Source organism: Phyllopteryx taeniolatus, chromosome 2, assembly GCF_024500385.1.
Source record: "Phyllopteryx taeniolatus isolate TA_2022b chromosome 2, UOR_Ptae_1.2, whole genome shotgun sequence".
In the NCBI taxonomy this organism is placed as follows: domain Eukaryota; kingdom Metazoa; phylum Chordata; class Actinopteri; order Syngnathiformes; family Syngnathidae; genus Phyllopteryx; species Phyllopteryx taeniolatus.
The window spans coordinates 9,475,392-9,494,938 of NC_084503.1; the positions used below are offsets into that span (position 1 = coordinate 9,475,392).

Sequence of the window (19,547 nt, forward strand, 5' to 3'; positions counted from 1 at the left end):
TTTTTGGTCTATGTGTGTGTGTGTGTGTGTGTGCCTGCAATCGATGAAAAGGCATGATTATCATCATGAATCTAACATGCATGAATACTAGCATTTAGAAGAGGATGATGGCCACTTTTGTGTGTTCACAAAAAATGATTTAATAGACCGTAAGCAAAGTCCTTGGCATTTCAAACACTTTCCTACTGTTGTAAACCTAAAACAGAAATGGCATCCTTGCAAGTGTCCAAAAATTGGGGTGAAGAGTCCAAATGCCCGATTAAACTCTTTGAGAAACATCTCAGCACAGCATCCAGAACACAACATTTCAGTTGATGTGTCAACTAGGCTATTTTAGACTACTCAGCTATGAACTGAGGCACAACAGTAAAAGTTGTCAATGTACAGACCACTTACTGTATATTGTCCTAGCCTAACTGCATTACCAAATAACACAACTGATTATACTGTTCCACGTTTTGGGTTGTATTGTTAGGAAATATTATTCAAATTCTGTAATAATTGTTTGTAGACGTGGTCCATGACACTAAGGATGCAAGCTGTGAATTCTGAATCATACTGATGTCCAAAGAAGGTCAGTATGTTTTGATGAGATTTCACAGTACAAAATTCACATTCAGAGAATGTCGATAGCTTGATGTCGCTTTCCATAATCCACAGCCCGATCTCCCTGCATGTCTCGATCGTCATCGTCTGGAACAAAAGGGCAAAAGAAAGAGTTGTTTGAGTATGCATTACTGTATACGAAAACACTCCGATATTTTAATTATATTAGATTTCATATGCGGCACGGTGGACGACTGGTTAGAGCGTCAGCCTCACAGTTCTGAGGACCAGGGTTCAATCCCCGGTCCCGCCTGTGTGGAGTTTGCATGTTCTCCCCGTGCCTGCATGGGTTTTCTCTGGGCACTCCGGTTTCCTCCCATAAGACTCTGAATTGCCCTTAGGTGTAAATGTGTGCGCGAATGGTAGTTTGTTTATATGTGCCCTGCGATTGGCTGGCAACCAGTTCAGGGTGTACCCCGCCTCTCGCACGAAGATAGCTGGGATAGGCTCCAGCAAGCCCGCGACCCTAGTGAGGATAAAGCGGTATAGAAAATGGATGGATGGATGGATAGATTTCATATGGGGAAAAAAATAAACATCAAATCAGTCATTATGTAAAGTACAGTCTATAAAATGAATCAATCATAACCACAGGCAATGGATCAAATTTGGTTGCATTCAAACAAAACATATTCAGTAAGGCAACAAATTAAAACCAAATATGACCCCCAAGAATGAGAATGGGTGTAATTTTCAATGTTTCAAGGAGAACACACACATTATCAAACACAAGTGAGCTATTTCTATCTAGATGTGGGTCAGCTCAGACAGGTGCGTTAGCTAAAAATGAAGCACAGGCAGGCGATGGCGAGTGAATCACATTCACAGAACCCCGAGTTCCTTGGTCTGGTTTCCTCAGTCGAAGAGAATTTGTGTGTTTAGATGATTACTGTGCCTTTCATTTTACTCATTTTGGAATGCATACATTGCAGGTCTTCTTTGAGCCCAGAAATATGATGTTATACACATCTGCTTGATGATGGATTCAAGGACCAAACTCATGGCAATGTGAGCTATTCTACTCACAAACTGCTGGGGAAAATGCTGGAGGGAGGGTTGGCAGCAAAGAGGAGGGGAGTGAAGGCGGCAAGTGAGGAATGGTGAATACACATCTGGACAAGCAGTCTAGCCCCCCGGCCTGGCTCACCTTGAACGTCTTCCTCCCCACCATCACCATCCTCTTCCTCATTGTAGGCCAGCTCAGCCTGCTTGTCAGCTTCATACTCACCCACATTGCCATCGTCCCCATTGTAGTCCGCTAGCTTAGAGCCATGTTGCGGATCTACTGGGGACTCGATCTCGTCAAAGAACCGGCCTGCAGGAGGCAGAGAAGGGGGCCTCATCAGGAAGGGAGAAATGAAGGCAACCGAAGGGATAGTAGGAGTGGTTGAAATACTGTACAGTAAATGCTTGAAGGCTTGAGGGATGAAGTGGAAAGAGGAGGAGAATGAACAAATAGTGGTTGATGAAAGAAGTGTTACAAAGCATTACAGTGACCGGTTTGTCTAACTTGAGATCTGCATTTGTTCAATGCAGCCCCACTGAATTAAATACTGCATAATGTATGTTTACTTGACTTTTGTGTTTGCAGCTATTCAGTGAAGGCTGGTGTAGAACAGAATGCTGCTTTGATTGTATCGGCTGTAAAATGGGGTGCAATTCTGATGACAGACTGATAAAATTATTTGAAATGATATTACCGTAATTTGTCATGTATAATGCGCATCACCCCCCCCCCCAAAAAAAAATTGCCAAAATTCAATAGTGTGCATTATACATAGGTATAGGTGCAAATGGAAAAAACTTTCACATTTTATAAATGTATGCCGCCATCGAGTGGTTATGAAAAAGCTGTACACTTTCATTACAATATGACAGGGGTACGTATGACTGCATATATGTACAGTTGTGTTCATAAGTTTACATACGCTGGCAGAATTTGTGAAATATTGTTTTTTCAAAATATGACTGACTGAACAACAACCATCATTTATTTCTTTTTGGTTATGTTTTGTTTAATGATAATGCTTTTCTGAAATGCTCGACCGTTTAATTTGAATCGCATTAAAATAAAATGAAATGTGTTTCGCCTGGTCCTTCATGTTTTCTTTAAAGAATTGTACCCATCTTACAAATTCTCCCTGGGTAATCAAACATATGAGCACAACTGTTTGTTTTCTCACTTACTAAATAAAAGTAGGGCTCTTAATTTCAAAAGAAGAGTAACTAACTAAAAAGGAAGTATTACATGTTCAAATGAAGTGCTTAACTTCAGAATAATTCTTTGAAAAAAACTAACAAAATACAGATAATTTATGTTTTGATCATATGGTTAGAAGCAAAATCATGATTGTAAAAATGCATTATTCATAGGTAGAAGGGTTTTCCAGAATTTTGAGGTCAACTTTGGGGGTGCGTATTATACATGGGTGCGCATTATACACGAGAAATTGCGGTAGGTCAGATTGTTAGTATAAATCCAAGAGGTGCTGAATTAACTCTGATGGATAATTTTATTTACATATATAGAACTGTAAGTAGTAGAACGCCATCGTGTTTTACTTGCATGCATTCTAGTGACAGAAAAGTAATGCAGCGCCAAAGGCTTTAAATGGGCCTTTTTTACCCATGGTAGTATGAAACGTGATCATGTACGGCATGTTGTAGTTCTGGATGTTGAGGATATAAACGTCACATGTGAGCAGTAATATATTTTTTAGTTAAATTACTTAATTACATTCAATCAATAACTATCCTGTATTATCTATGTGAACATGCCAGTGAGGAGTGTAAAACTCAGGATGTAGCGAGACTGGCAGTATTTGGAGCTACACAAGCTACCTAAACCAAAATTGGAAATTGGATGGAAATATAAAAAGATTAGACGCAGAAGAATGGTGGGAAAAACATAGATGGGATGTGAATACAGGGTTTTAAGCAGAGTTCCAGACGAGATATTGACAGTTGAGGCAGCCAAGTACTATCAAAACAGGAAAGAGGAGGGAACTGGTTGCAGAGCAGAAGCCAGGTAGTAGGAAAGGATCTTCTGGGAAGTGCCATGTGTCTTCTCTTCAAAACCTGTGCTCCCAGTCTGATCCTTAAGGCTGAAGGGCTGGGCAGCAGGGCTAATAATAATCCCCACTATGACTTTGAATCCATGAATCCATCATGATGATGGACAATTCAAAAAAGAAAAAAGTTTCCTTCATTTTCTTAGATTAATGTCCACCTACATAATATGTAACCCAATTGGAAATAAACCACAGGTTCTAAACTAGAGTAAGAGTAGATTACTATAGATTCCTTAATGTCATGCTTAAACAAGTGATTTATTAACGTAACCACCACAAAACAGACAATCTGAATACTTGATCAGGACTGTCCAGAAAAATCAGACGACAGTCTTGTACTCGTACTACAGAGAGTAAAGTATACTCAGATAGCAATGGGCAGTTCTCTTTGCATTTGCACACCTGACACAACATAGCTTTGTTCTCTGCTGCTGCCCGAACAATAATAGCTGTGCCACAATCCAACAATCACGTTGCACTTGCAAGGTTATCTTACAGCTTTGGTTCAAAATTTAATAAATATGTGTCTTCGGCCATACTCACTTTGGTGATGGTGGAGTGCCCCTGCTGGGACTTGGTCTTTGCGGTGTGTTTGGATGGTGTTGGGTGCCTTGGCAGGGTTGGCAGGGAATGGAATCCCCTTTAAGCGTTCATCTGTACCTTTGACATCTGGAGCTGACAAGAAAAAGAAATAGATTTTCATCCTGTGACAAAGTTGCAGAAACTACTCAGACCTGTAAAAAATGTTTTCCCAATAAGTGCACATGATGACATATACTTTTTTAAATGACATCTTTAAAGCAGTAGAGAATCTATACCTTAAAAAAACAAATGATAGTAATCATAATCAATCGAATGGTTGAAGAAAGGATTTTACCCTGAAGTTGTCTTTGCTGTTCCCCCAGTTCATCTGCTTTGATATCTGACTTGTTGTCTTCTTCAAATACTACTGGTTTGTCTGCCAGTTGGATGACACCTGGAGCGGCAATCACAGCTGCCTGGCCTTCCCCTCTATCCTGCTGGAGCTGGGGCTGGTCAAGAGATAAGCCCTGTACCCCAGGGCCATCAGCTGCCCCAACACCGGGTCCAGCACCAGCGCCCACAACCACATCAGGGGCTTCATCACGGATCTGAGTGATGGCTGGCTTCTTCAGTTCTGTCGAAAAATGGTGAGGCAAAGTGAGAAATAGCATCTAAGAACATGGTAGGAAGAACATTTTAAAGAGCATGCCTGCCCACACTGTGCAGCAAGAGAGCACCTCTGTGTTCCCATCTATCCATTCAGACCTACTTAAAATGTAGGCTGTGTTCTGTAATTTTAACATTGAGAGAATATCTCCATATGTCACCCAACTAGTGCATTACTTACCAAACTGCACTTCATCAAGTTTCCCCACCTCACTGTCTTCAATACCAGGCATGCCAGCATCACTGCCCGGCTTACCCATTACATCTGTCAGACAATAGGGGGGGGGGGGGGGACAGTTTTGTAAATACAGCCAAAATGAACCGCTGTGTTAAACCTCAAACAAACCCTTTCTCACAAATCGGCTTTGCTCTGAAAGCCTGGTTATTATGAAATGCATTCTACAGCACACAAAGGAGTAATGTACAGGTAAAAGGTTTGGACACACGTTCCCATTATACACACATGCAAACATCAAAGGCATGAAAAAAAAAAAACATTGTAGGGTCTGGGGGGATCCCCCGGGTCACCGCAGAGAAGTGTGTTTGATTTTAACATAAATTAAGCAATCTGGAAGACTCTGAAAAGTACAATAAGGCAAAAAATAATAATTCTTCATGCAGAAAAACATATTTACACCGCTCAAGTACATGTTGATGTACAAATTTAAGATTAAAATAAAATTTGCCTCATTTTTTGCTTTTTTGTTCTGGCTTCCAACTTGAGGCAGGCCCATCTCCACGTGCACCTGATGCCTGCTTCAAGCTGTACCACATGAATAGCATCCCCCTCTTTAAAAACTCTCATTCTGTAAAATAATTGACTAAAATCATTGTCTGTTTTACTTCATTTTCACTATTACCAATTTCAAAGGGTAATCCCAAATGCATCCTCCAGGAAAATATGAAGTACAATATTTTTTCCGTTTTTATTGTCCATTTCTGAATTTGAAGTTAGTTCATTCTGTGTTGTGACATAATCCCTATCATCGCTCCGTCGCTTAATATATTTCAGATTAACATCTGTAAACTAATTAGATAATTGTAGGCACGTTTTTAATTAATACAAAATGTACTAGCGGCTCAACTCTTGTCGCCGATGTAACGTGTGCTTCGCGGTTCCGCTGGGACCACAACCAGGGCCATGACCCGCAGCACCTCAACGCGAAAATACAAAAGACCAGTGCAACAAACATGACACCGGCTGATCTGATGAGCAAAAATGTTGCTTAAACGTAAGAGTAACAATAGAGGATGTCCGCTCCAGAGGTGGGTAGAGTAGCCAAATATTGTCCTCAAGAGTAGTTACTTAATAATACAATAACTACAATAATGTGACTCAAGTAAAAGTAAAAAGTAGTCCTCCAGAAATTACTTAAGAGCAAAAAATACAGTGAAATAATTACTCAAGTACTGAGTAAATAGTGAGCAACTTTTTTTTAAGCACAGCATGAACATCAATATAAAAAAAAATAAATAAATAAAATAAAATGTGAATGTGCAAATTCTGACATTGCTGTGTGTGCGCGTCTGTGTGCACAGTCAAAACAACATCTGCAATTTACTACACGGTGTTTTCTAAAGTTACAAGTGAGATGAAATATCCACAATTGGGCAGACAGTGCCAGACAAGTACTACAATACATATGTAAACAAGTGTCATGCGCCATTGCCTTCAATGGTAAAACCGAGCTTCCCAAAATGGTGGCCACTTAGTGCTAATACCTATGCCCAGGAAGCCCAATAGAAGGCGTGTGAGGTCATGAGCGTTTCTTGTGTCGTTTGATTGGTGAGCTAGACTTAAATGTCACTCACGCTTAAATTAGATTGGTGCAAACAGCGCCCAATGCAGAAGTCAAAGTCGTAGTCTCGCGACTAAATTGTCACGGTTAGGGTTTTTGAAGGCAAGGAAGGCAAGACAAAAACGTGGAGGACCCAAGTTCAGGGAAGCAGGGAGGCAAGGCAGGAGTGCAGGAATCTCAAAAATGATATTTAATTTCCGAAAAAAGACAAATAAGGGACATGGAAAAAGCAAACTAAACAAAGTGCCACAACTGATAACCAAAGTAACAAATAAACACTTGAATAAACCTAAAACTGGAAACAAGACATGACAAGGGAAATAACTGAGCGAGAACTGGCGACTATGATGTCGGTGGAACCCACAACCTCCGGGTTGGGAGACCGCCTGAGCCATGCCGCCCCATGAGCCATGTTTATTTTACGTTTCAATGATCAGCAACTTGTAGTGACTCTATGTAAGTTGGGAATTAAGCAAGAGAGAACTGACCTTACCAGGAGGTTAGATTTACTGTATGCAACGGGGATATAGTGCATCACAAATTCATCTTGCTAAGCTTCAAACTATAATAGGATTGTGGATAGTACCCCTAAAAATGATTGGACCAATCAATGTTGTTTGAGGAGACAGAGGCAGAAGCTATGGTAGATGAGAAAGTGACGGCAACCTTTTTTAATAAACAAGGATGCCCACCCTCAAAGACATTGATGACACAATTGCAGTAGTTCAGCGAACTCCCCAAAAAAAATTTCCATTAAAAAGAAATAAAAATGCCGTTTCACAATATCACCCTACCTCCATCACATTAATAGGGATCTTGTTTGTGTGCGTCCCACGTCTGAGACAAACAAAAATCAGCACGGACGCATGAAGCACATTCATTCTGCATCTGTCGACTCATGGTTTAAGACCCGCCCTACGAATGCGTGTGAGTGCATGTGTATGTATGTGTATGTGTGTGTATGTGTGTGTGTGTGTGAAGAGCTTCTACACACAGTGAATCAAAAGTATGAATCCTTGGTGCTAGCCAATCAGAGGCCGAGTGGGACGGGTTATCATTCCATACAATGGACACGGAAGTTACTGTATGTCTAGACTGGATACATTTTCATTGTTGTGGTAACACCCGCCGCGCCGCTCACAACGCAGCAAGCCGCTGGCAGAACGGCCTTTGCTCCATAGATGCACACAACTGGGACAAAGGGAAAGTTAACTGTATATTACATTTGCTATCCTGCGAGCTAACGAGCTAGCAAGCTAGCAAGCTAAGGGCCGGAGCTAAAAAGCTCACTCGACCCCAGCGACATCGTTTAAAACGTCAGCACTCAGAGTTGTGTGTGTGTGTTCCCCACATAACACACACACACACGTGAAAGTTAACTGTTCATAAACAATAAGCACAGCGGCACACGTTATCAATATTCAGGCTTTAGTTGACTTCAGCCACCTCATTTTCAGCATCATTGGATTGACAGGTGAAGGTCTCACATCACAGTCCAGCAGCTCGAGGGTGGGCCTTACTTTATATTTCATACTATATTTAACCAGGTAAAAGCTTATTGAGAGATAAAATCTCTTTTTTTTTTTTTTTTAAAAGCCAAGAGGCAGCAGAAATTATACAGGAAGCAGAAATTATCCAGTACATAATGACAGTCATAAAATAAATAAAAATAAAGAGTAAAAAATACCAGATATTAAATGTTTGGCATCCGATTTAAAAACAGTGACAAAGCCCAAATGCTTTCAAGTACATACATGGTGTTTTTGTTTTTTGTTATTAAATCATTCAAATTTGGCAGGCTTTAAGACATTTCTTTGGGTCTTTTTAGTGGGTTAATGACTCTATACCCATGTGCCAAATGTTGAATAACTGTGTAAGTGCAGTTTTTGCAAACAGAGCTGGAGGCTAATTTATTTATATTTTTTTATCTAAGATATTTTATTTATCGCTCTACATTACAATGCCAATGCTCAATGTTCTTTAGAATTGAGAGTTAATTATTCTTAAAAAAGATGATTGGATTATTATGCTCTATATTATCACTATATCAGTGGCATAAATAAACAATATTATCGTTTATCGTTATAGTTTTTGGGAAAATATATCATCCTAAAAAATTTGCTATCGTGGCAGGCTGAAACATAATATATTGAGAAAGAGCAATGGGAAACACAAAATTATTGTACAAATAGAAATCAGCAATATAGCAGGACTGCGAAGCAACAACCGTCATATAGCAGAGGATTACTATATCTGTACTCCGTGAGGGTAAGTATCAGGGACTCATTGTTCCAGGGCTGGGGCTCATTGTTTCCAGACGTGCATCCTTGGACTCACATAGTCTCAAGTATAAAATGATCTATGCATATAGCAGAGCAGGAATATTTTGCCTTGACAGCTTGTTACCTGGGGTACTAACATGCCTACTATGCATCTGAGTTGAGCATAATGCATATAAAAGGTCTCATATTTTGGCGATTTAGACCTCTATTAAGAAACTCTCTAACATGGACATATTATAAAAGTGTCAATTTCATTTTACACCTTTGTTTTGTTATACCCGTGTACAGAAAAGGCCCCTCCGACAGCTACTTCTGTTTGACCAAGTTTTGTATCAGCTTTATCCATATTTGGCTAAGACCGCCCCCTTTTCTCTGATTGGTTGCCTGCGTGTAGACGATCCACTTGTGAGAGCACGCATGCTTGTTATACTGACAGCGTTGGCTCGGGAGCGGAGAATTATGCGAATATCTTCGCCAGTGACGCTGATAAACTCGAGAAATTCAAATGACTTGATTTCAGGCCTCTTGGCAGAAAAACGTCTAGAACTCAGGAATGCGTGGACGATTTTAATTACTATTTCACATGTTTGCTGAGGCCCCACAGAGCCAATATAACATCCCAAATACTCGAAAAAGTTAGTGTGATAAAATATAGCACCTTTAATGTTTATTCAATACCTTTCTGAGATTTATTTTTTGTTAAATGTCTGCCATTTTCCAAAGTGTTCCTATGGGCTCTTTCCTAGATATAAAGTGTACGTGGCATCAGTACCTTTTAAATCTGGACTGTCATGACGGTGAGTTGCCACTGTACGGTGCTCTTCAGCCAGAGTTCCCTCAGCATGTCCTCCAGCCACTGGACCCTTTTGGCCATCAATTGCATTCTAAAAAGTTGCCAGAAAAGTGCACGTTATGAATGAAAACACAAGTTTAATAAACAATGAAAGTACAATAAAATCATGTTATACTGTGCAATATACAGTAAATACAGATGTCAGGGTAGAGATTGTTTCATTCACTATGAAATAAAGACAAACAATGTAGTATATGAGCAAATACTAACCAGTCTAAGCTTTACAGCTTTATCTTCTAGATTCTTCTTTGATTCTTCATATTCAATTTTTAACTGTGCAATCTGACGTCCACACTGTAAACTGGTGAATACACAAAACACGCAAGTGTCAATCAAAAATTATAAATGACTATAAATAACAGCAATGAATAAAACCTAAAACAGATTAAGTAGGTTATAATTTTGAAAGATGCCATCAAAAATCTGCGATTAGCTGGCAACCAGTTCAGGGTGTACCCCGCCTCCTGCCCGAAGATAGCTGGAATAGGCTCCAGCACGCCCGCGACCCTAGTGAAGATAAGCGGCTCAGAAAAGGGATGGATGGATGGATGGATGGCATCAAAAATTGCAATTCTCATAAATTGAGTATTATAGTGGTGACAGTGGAGGGTTAACCCGAACCCGAACACTGCAGCATCATTGCTTTTCACTCTCAAAATGACACAAATAGTTAGGGGGATTCATATACATCCATTCATCCATCCATCCATTTACTTCACCGCTTATCCTCACTAGGGTCACGGGCGTGCTGGAGCCTATCCCAGCTATCTCCGGGCGACAGGCGGGGTACACCCTGAATCGGTTGCCAGCCAATCGCAGGGCACATATAAACAATCAATCATTCGCGCTCACATTCATACCTACGGGCAATTTAGAGTTCCCAATTAACCTACCGTGCATGTTTTTGGGATGTGGGCGGAAACCAGAGTGCCCGGAGAAAACCCACCCAGGCACGGGGAGAACATGCAAACTCCACATAGGCGGGGCCGGGATTTGGTCCACAGAACTGTGAGGCAGATGTGCTAACCAGTCGTCCACCGTGCCGGGATTCATATACAGTTCATTAATTTTAGATATAAAATTTATCAAACAGCGCAGAAAGCATTGCAAAAAAGCTCACAAGAAACACAAAGCAGAAGTCATTACCATACCTTTCATATTCCAGCTTTCTCTCCAAGGTGGTTGTATTCTTTTTAACATCTCTCAGATGATCTTCCTGTTTCATAAACTCCTGCTTCAAATCATTCAGTTGCTCTATTTGCCCACACGCACGCACACAAGTTTTATTTATTAATTCATAGTATCTGGTACTAAGCGTTATTTAGGACTTCTGTTAGGTAAGTTTGATTTTAACATTTGTTAGTCAAGCATGTCTTACCTTTCAGCATCTGGATTTCTGTAATTTGGGCTGTGAGGTCACCCTGCAGCTTAACCTAAACACACAGGAACAAAAAGTTAGGTTTCTTTTATTCCATATTTTTATTATCATCTACTTCTTATCTTTTTTTTAAATTTTATGTATGTGCTTTACCAAGTACAGCTTGAATGTCACCTCTGGGGATCAAGAAAATATTATCTTAAGTCTTGACAATCAGTTAATTTACAAGCCGATTATTATTCTTATCAAGTGAAGTTCAAGCCAGAAAACAGGGGCTACAGGTTGTCTTGTTTGTTTTGTTTCATTTTATAAATGTATGGCATCGAGAGGTTATGAAAAAGCTGTACACTTTCATTCCCAAATGTCACCGCCACCTAGAGGTTATGAGAAAGGTGTAGCCTCCACTTTCATTCCAATATGATAGGTTACGTACGACTGCATATATGTACAGTTGTGCTCATAAGTTGACCCTGGCAGAATTTGTGAAATATTTTTTATTTTTTTATTTTAATTATTATTATTTTTTTTAATATGACTGAAGAACAACCATCATTAATTTCTTCATGGTTATGTTTTTTTTTTTTTTTTTTTTTTTTTTTAATAATAATGCTTTTCTGAAATGCTTGACAGTTTAATTTGAATCCCATTAAAATAAAATTAAATGTGTTTCGCCTGGCCCTTCATGTTTTCTTTAAAGAATTGTACCCATCTTACAAATTCTGCCTGGGTAATCAAAGCACAACTGTGAGCACAACTGTTTTCTCTCATTTACTAAATAAATGTAGGGCCGTTAATTTCAAAATAAGAACAAGAAAATATCAAGTATTATGTGTTCAAATGAAGTGCTTAACTTCAGAATAATTATTTTTAAAACAAACTAACAAAATACTAACACTTCATGTTTTGATCATATGGGTAGAAGCAAAATCATGCATTGTAAAAATGCATTATACATAGGTAGAAGGGTTTTACAGAATTCTGAGGTCAACTTTGGGGTTGTGTATTATACATGGGTGTGCCTTATGCATGAGAAATTACGGTAATTCTTCTAGTCCCCCTAGTCGTTCTACTAGTGCGCAGAAATGTCATACAGGAGTGGGGGAAAAAAGTCACTCGTAAGACTCATTCTATTAGTGGAAAAACAAAAAATTAAAAATGATGTAAAATTGTACTCTCATAACTGATTTTCTATAACATCTTATTATAGTAAGTAGATTTAAAATAATACATAATTGCACCCAGACTTTTCCAAATCTTCCAGATTCTCTCATACAAGCACCTCAATCTCAATTATTCAATCTGTTTCATTGCATAACAACTAGATAAAAGTGATCTCCACCTTTTTGTCACTTTAGCAATCCTAATACATTCATGTACTATATGGACAGAAAACTAAGAGGGAAGATGGATTAAAGAAAGCGCACAGACAAGCTTGTGAGCAAAACAGTCCCCTGAGCAAAACTTCATCATGTTACACACTCGCAGGTGTTTAACCACCTTCCTCTGGGCTAAATTGGGCTGTATAACATACCGTAATAAAAGTGTTCCTCAAAGAAAGTTCCAAGGCTGCAAAGGTTTCAAAGAATATAGAAAACCTTTTTTGTCATTCATTTGTCAACAGCCCAAGTTTGTGTCAACAGGTTTGGGCTGTAGACAATTTTAATTTTCATTTAATATTATTAACATTTCGAAAGATAATTGAGGGCAAGTCCTCATTTTCAAAAATGTCGAGAGGACATACAGTGCCGTGAAAAAGTATTGGCCCCCTTCTCAAATTCTGATACTTTTGCATAGTTTCCACTTTGTTTAAGATCAAACAAATACAATACCAGACAAATATATCCCAAGTGAACTTAAAATGTTGTTTGTAAATGGTGATTTCATTTATTAAGGAAAATTAAAAAAGTTACCTGGCCCTGTGTGAAAAAGTAATGGCCCCCTAAACCTAATAACTGGTTGGGCCATCCTCAGCAGCAACAACTGAAAACAAGCATTTTCAATAACTGTCAATGAGTCTTTCACATCGCTGTGGAGATATTTTGGCCCACTCTTGCAGAATTGTTTGAATTCAGCAAAAATGGAGGGTTTTCGAGCATGAATGGCATTTTTTAAGGTCATACCACTGCATTTCAATCGGATTCAAGTCTGGAGTTTGACGAGGCCACTCCAAAACCTTCACTCCAAAACGTTTTTGCCTTGCCTACCTCGCCTTCGAAAACCCCACGTGACAAGACCTTTATTTTGTCAAGTATGAGATTTTTTTAGAAGCTAGTACAACAATAGGGATGCTTACAGACTCTTGGTTTTCATTTCAACTCAAACTATGTGAAAAGAAATTGGACCTTAGGCAAGGTAACTCATTAAGCATCTTGATGGAAAGGTCAAATGACATAAGTTTCCGCTATAAATATGTTACAAGCCAGTAATGCACGTTCTGAGTGGGAAAAAAAAGCTCTGTCATTAAATGTGTCATAACCTAGGGTCGTTTATATTCAATAGCTCTGTGCAAGTATTTGTTGAGTTTGAAATGGCATCAAAGTTTTTACTTTTAAAAGACGATGAGATAACTTGTCAACACAGTTTTGACTCCGAACACATTTCCAATGTTGTAACTGTGTACACATGCCAACTGGAAGTTAACGTGCCACCATACACATTACCTTGAAGCCAAATTATAGTAACAGAAAATTTGAAAGTATGGGACTCATATATATATATATATATATAAATATAAATATATATATATATAAATATATATAAAATATATATATATATATATATAAATATATATAATATATATATATAAATATTTATAAATATATATAATATATATATATAAATATTTATAAATATATATATATATATATAAATATATAAATATATAAAAAAAAATATATATATATATATATTCATCTTCCATATTGTCTGACTGCAACATGATACGTGTTTGACAGGTGAAATTGACACAAACGGAAGAAAACAAGGAAATAAATGGTGAATTTGATAAGAGAAAAGGGAAGGAGAAAGGCATCGTTGAGGCACGGCGTAAATATGGCGGCTCCTGACGGAGCTCATATGCGACGGAGATCTTGTTTTTAACTACTTATACTGTGCGTTGTTTAATATGACAGGAAAAGCTCAGGAGTTGGTTGACATGATGATTAGGAGAAAGGTTGATATATTGTGTGTCCAGGAGAGCAGGTGGAAAGGCAGTAAGGCTAGGTGTAGATGGGAAGAGAAATGGAGCAGGGGTTATTTTCAAGGAAGAGTTACCCAAGAATGTCATGGAGGTGAAAAGAGTATCAGATCGAGTGATGAGGCTGAAACCTGAAATTGAGGCTGTTATATTAAGCCATGCAAACACAAAAGGCATGAAAAAGGTGACCCAAAAAAAACATTTTAAGCGGGGTCTGGGGGAATCCCCCGAGCATATAACATGCATTAACATAAATTATGCAATCTGGAAGGCTCTGAAGAGTACAATAAGGCAAAATAAACACATTTTATTTGCGCATTTGAAGAATTGACTAAAATCAGTCTGTTTCACTTCATTTTTCACTATTACCAACTTCACTATTACCAACTAATAACAAATGCATCCTCCAGGAAAATATTAAGTACAAAATTTTTCTGTTTTTATTGGCCATTTTCTGAATTTAAAGTTTGTTCATTCTGTGTTGTGACATTGTCCTTAACAGCGCTCTGTCGCTTAATACATTTAACATTAACATCAGTAAACTAATTAGATAATTAAAGCCGCGTTTCCTAATCAATACAAAATGTACAAGCGAATCAGCTCGTCGCCGATGTTACGTGTGCTTCGCGGTTCCACTTGGGACCACAACCAGGGCCGGACCCGCACCACCTCAACGCAAAAATACAAAAGACCAGCGCAACAAATACGACACTGATCTGATGAGCAAAAATGTTGCTTAAACGTAAGAGTAGCAAGAGAGGATGTCCGCTCCAGAGGTGGGTAGAGTAGCCAAACATTGTCCTCAAGTAAGAGTACTGTTACTTGACAATAATGTGACTCAAGTAAATAGTAGTCCTCCCAAAAATTACTTGAGTAAGCGTAAAAAAAGTATGCAGTGAAATTATTACTCAAGTACTGAGTAAATGGTGAGTAACTTCTGATATATATATATATATTTTTTTTTACTCACAGCATGAACATCAATTAAAAAAATAAAATGTGAATGTACAAAATCTGATGTTGCTCTGTGTGTGTATATTCACAGTCAAAACTACAACAACACATCTGCAATTTATTGCACGGTGTTTTCTAAAGTTATAAGTGAGATGAAATATCCACATTTGAGCAGACAGTGCCAGACAAATACTACAATACATTAAAGCTGTTGTTTTTGTTCGTTTAAATGTAAACACGGCAAGTTGCGCGCCGTTGCCATCATGGTAACGACGACCTTCACAACATGGGCGCCACGTACGCACGACGATCAGCGGGGCAGGGTTATCTAGTGTGAATATCTATGTCCGGGAACCCCAATGGAAGACGTGTGAAGTCATGTGACTTTGTGTCATTTCATTGGTGAACTAGACTTAAACGTCACTCGGGCTTAAATTGAATGACGCAAACAGCGCCCGATGCGGAAGTCGTGGGCACAGTCCACAGGCGGAACCTCAGGCTGCATATTAGTCCGCTGCGGCGTAATATTCACTATTACACCTGTGTGTTGATGGTGGATGTGTAGAATGGCTCTAGCTGCCAGCGTTCAAAGAGTACTAAACAGCCTATGACGTCAGCGACGGCGACCACCCCAGGAAAAACTCCTTGGATCTATACGATTTACGTAAATGGCCTAGTTTGAGTTCAAAACGGCGAATTTCGCCGAAAGGCGACTGATTTGCATGTATGTATATTAGCTTGCGAGCTAGCGAACACGGTAAGCAGATTTCCCTTTTTCCTCTGAAGTGTCTCTGATGTGTGGTCTACGCGCTGCACATGGAGCAAGGCTGTGGAGTATTGGATGGAGCCAACGGCTAGTGCACAAGAAAATGATATTCTAAACGTAACATTTAACTACAAGTGTAAGTGGTTTGTCTTCTAAAATGGTTACCAATCACAGTAAAGTTGTTTTTCATATTAAAATTAAGGAGAACAGAGATCCAATCACAGCAAAGCTTATTTACATATCGACTATTAGGGATAAATCCAGACATTTTATCTGCCAGATGTTTTGGACCAACTAGAATAGCTTGAAAAAGAGCATCCTAGGCATTTCCAACCCAAATTATCTCGCAAACCCGATAAAAGAACATCAAAGATTTTTTTTTTTTTAAATGGGTGTGGCACAGGGGCCTCTGTCCATAAAAAAAAGCCAAACAGATTAACTCTCTGAGCAGCACAAGTGTGAATAAAGTTTAGTTTGTTATAGTCATTTTGGAAATATGACCAAATTTTTCAAAAAAAAATTGTCATGAGACATTGCAAGGTACGTGGTACTTGAAACTGAGCTCATGGCTCAGTGAAAGGTGCCCCAACCTTGAACAAACTTATTACGACACTAACAAGGAAGTCCATGTCTTTGTTTGTCCATCCGCCTGTTGGCAGTGTATTAGTGGGTGAAGAACGTTTACATGGATTTGGCGTAGGTCTACCTAAGAATCGTAAATTTGTGATTACTTGCATACTGTCAAAAGTTGGAGTAATGTACTCCATAAGGCTAATCATTTGACTTTAAGGTGCCAACAAGTTTGTATGTTTCCAGAGTAAAAATAATATGTACAATAGCAGTACAGCTTTGATACACGCACAATTGTACTCCTAAGGGTACAGTGAGTGTAACATTACAATTACTCCACTGTCCACCCACAATATTTGATTTGTTATAAAAACGGTACACAAAATCATGTTACCTGGGAAATACTCCTACATAAACATCATGACAAATACTTTATTCATATTGTGAAGGAAATCAAATATTAGAGTCATGACTATCGTACAATTTTACATTATTACACTTTAGAAATTGTAGAAAAGGCCTCATATTATGCTGAGCTGATTGATTATATTTAAAAACAAGTCCATAAATATATAAAGAACAATAAGTTTAAGTTGATTCTTCATAAAATCAGTAAATACAGTGCCATGAAAAAGTATTGTCCCCCTTCTCAAATTCTTGCTGCTGACCAGTTACTTTTTCCACACAGGGCCAGGTAACTTTTAAATCACCATTTAAAAACTGCATTTTTAGTTCACTTCATTTGTTTGATGATCTTAAACATTAAAGTGGCGAAACTACACAAAAATGTAAGAATTTGAGAAGGGGGCGAATACTTTTTCACAGCACTGGAGGTGCAATTATTTGTTGTTGTTGTTGTTGTTGTTTTTTACACAATCAGCAATAAGTTGGACTGGGTGAGCCAAAAATGTCAGTGTAAACACTCACAAACAGGCCTTCTGTGGAAATGAAAATTTGGACGAGGATAATACTAAAGATAAGCCCTGTTGAAATCAAGACTTTGGTGTAGAGTACGACTTGTACTACAGTGCTGAATGCAAAGGAGCACATGGCTCCAAGGGCCACACTACCTTTTCGTCGGTGCACTTTTTGACGAGCGCGTCTCGGGCCTGCAGTTTGCCCTCCATGACGCTGTAGTCTCCATCCTTCTTGTCCAGTTGCTTCCTGTGCGTGTCCACCTGCGCCATGAGCTCAGTGTTGCGCTTCTCTAGCCGGCTCCTCGCCGCGTCCGTGCGCTTCACCCGCGACTGCACCTCCAACAACTCATCCAGCAAGCGGCCGTGCTTGTTGGCTACGGTCCAGTAGTTGAACGCCAGTATGGCGATGATCGCCATGAGGAAGATGAGGATGAAGGACGGGAGGCGGCCTCCTCGTCGGTTGGCGCCGAAGCCGATCATGTCCGAACAAATTGAAACTGTCACTTCAGCTTTTAACCTTGCGGCTCAAAGAGACTATTGCCCCGCTGTGCGGCGCATCCGTGTACGTGACATGACGTGCGTATGCGGCAGCCGCTCAGAAACACAAACCACTCACGGTCAAGACTTCTCCCATCTCTCGCGCTTCACTCCCCGTCGTCTTCCTTCCGCATACTGGGCATCTTCCCCCACAGTCCGCCCAATGTCAGCCCAAGAAGGACGTGGCCTAGCCCAGCTGGCAGACTGCAATACTGCACAGCAGCCGAGACGTGGACGCGGATCTCTGCACGGCTCCGTGGCAGGGGCACGATGACGCGCAAACCCTACAGCGAGCTCGAACTCGATAGTCTTAGCCTACCGTGAGTTCTTCCCCCCCCCCCCCCCCCAAATGCTCGACACCTTCCCGTCGGCCGGATCATTTACCGCGATTATCTTCGATTGACAATTAACGTTAGCTCCCCAAACGCTACTGCAGTCCGACTCCAGACAGCTTCTTCCTGAAGCTACAAACAATGAGTGGAAATGCGAATACAGTCGCCACCGAGTCCCCCCCCCCCCATCCCCCTACCGATAAGCGCGAAGTTAATTTTCAACCCGAGCTAATACAAATCGTAAACAAACCTTCAGAATACGCGCTTTGTTTCCCCACCGCTGTCTTCTAACGTCGGATTTCTGGGCTGAGTCGAGTTAGCCGTAATGACCACAGCGCTCCCGCTAGTCAAAGCGGATATTGCTTTCAAAATAAAGGTCGCGATTTCTGTGGCATGGTTCCACTTCCGCAAGCCTGAGTTAGGAAGATTTTTCATCTTTCTCGATCATGGAAAAAAATAACTAACTTTCTCAAAAATTCGATTTTTTATTTTTTTTCTCAGGAAGTCACAAGGGGGGTCTTCTGTAAGAATGAACTCATTTGATGACAAAACTCATCATCAAATATTTCCTATTATGCTTTGAAAACCATTGCGGCATTTACACATTTTAACATTTTAAGACTCTGTTGTTTTATGGAATCAGATTTGTGCCAAAAACATTGACACACAATGTTTTTAAATCGCAAACGCGTTGACGACTTTTGCGTTTGGGTTTATGTTTTTTTTTCGGCTTCTCTGGGCCGAGCTCATCTAAGATGGACTGATGCAAAGTGGAAAAGTTTTCTGTGGTGCGACGAGTCCACATTGCAAATTGTTTTTGGAAATTGTGGACGTGGTGTCCTCCCGGCCAAAGAGGAAAAGAACCATCCGGACTGTTATGGATGCAAAGTTCAAAAGCCAGCATCTATGATGGTATGGGGCTGTGTTAGTGCCAATGGCATGGGTAACTTACACATCTGTGAAGCCACCATTCATGCTGAAAGGTACACACAGATTTTGGAGAAACATATGCTGCCATCCAAGCAACGTCTTTTTCATTGACGCCCCTGCTTATTTCAGCAAGACAATGTCAACCCACATTCTGCACGTGTTACAACA

General features: G+C 39.7%; 1 protein-coding gene across 3 annotated transcripts; it reads right to left on the reverse strand.

Annotated features, from left to right (window-relative positions):
- Window positions 1-115: 115 nt before the first annotated feature.
- golm2 (golgi membrane protein 2) lies at window positions 116-18,773 on the reverse strand. 3 transcript variants are annotated; one of them, XM_061759073.1, is made up of 10 exons: window positions 17,734-18,771; window positions 11,178-11,232; window positions 10,951-11,053; window positions 10,010-10,100; window positions 9,719-9,830; window positions 5,047-5,130; window positions 4,555-4,833; window positions 4,221-4,352; window positions 1,754-1,921; window positions 116-693 (listed from the first exon to the last, which is right to left on the reverse strand). In XM_061759073.1, the coding sequence occupies exons 1-10, from the start codon at window positions 18,058-18,060 to the stop codon at window positions 617-619; spliced, it is 1,428 nt and encodes a 475-aa protein (XP_061615057.1). In that variant the 5' UTR covers window positions 18,061-18,771; the 3' UTR covers window positions 116-616. The 3 variants fall into 3 exon arrangements, with proteins under 3 accessions (XP_061615057.1, XP_061615067.1, XP_061615077.1); XM_061759083.1 differs by lacking the exon at window positions 5,047-5,130 and having other exon boundaries at window positions 17,734-18,773; XM_061759093.1 differs by lacking the exon at window positions 1,754-1,921 and having other exon boundaries at window positions 17,734-18,768.
- Window positions 18,774-19,547: the final 774 nt, after the last annotated feature.

Coding starts and splice junctions, on each gene's coding strand:
- golm2 (XM_061759073.1), bottom strand. CDS start 18,060: ATGATCGGCTTCGGCGCCAACCGACGAGGAGGCCGCCTCCCGTCCTTC. Junction 1,922..4,220: donor GGCACTCCACCATCACCAAA/GTGAGTATGGCC, acceptor TGCCTCCTGCAG/GCCGGTTCTTTGACGAGATC. Junction 694..1,753: donor TGGGGAGGAAGACGTTCAAG/GTGAGCCAGGCC, acceptor CTTTTGTTCCAG/ACGATGACGATCGAGACATG.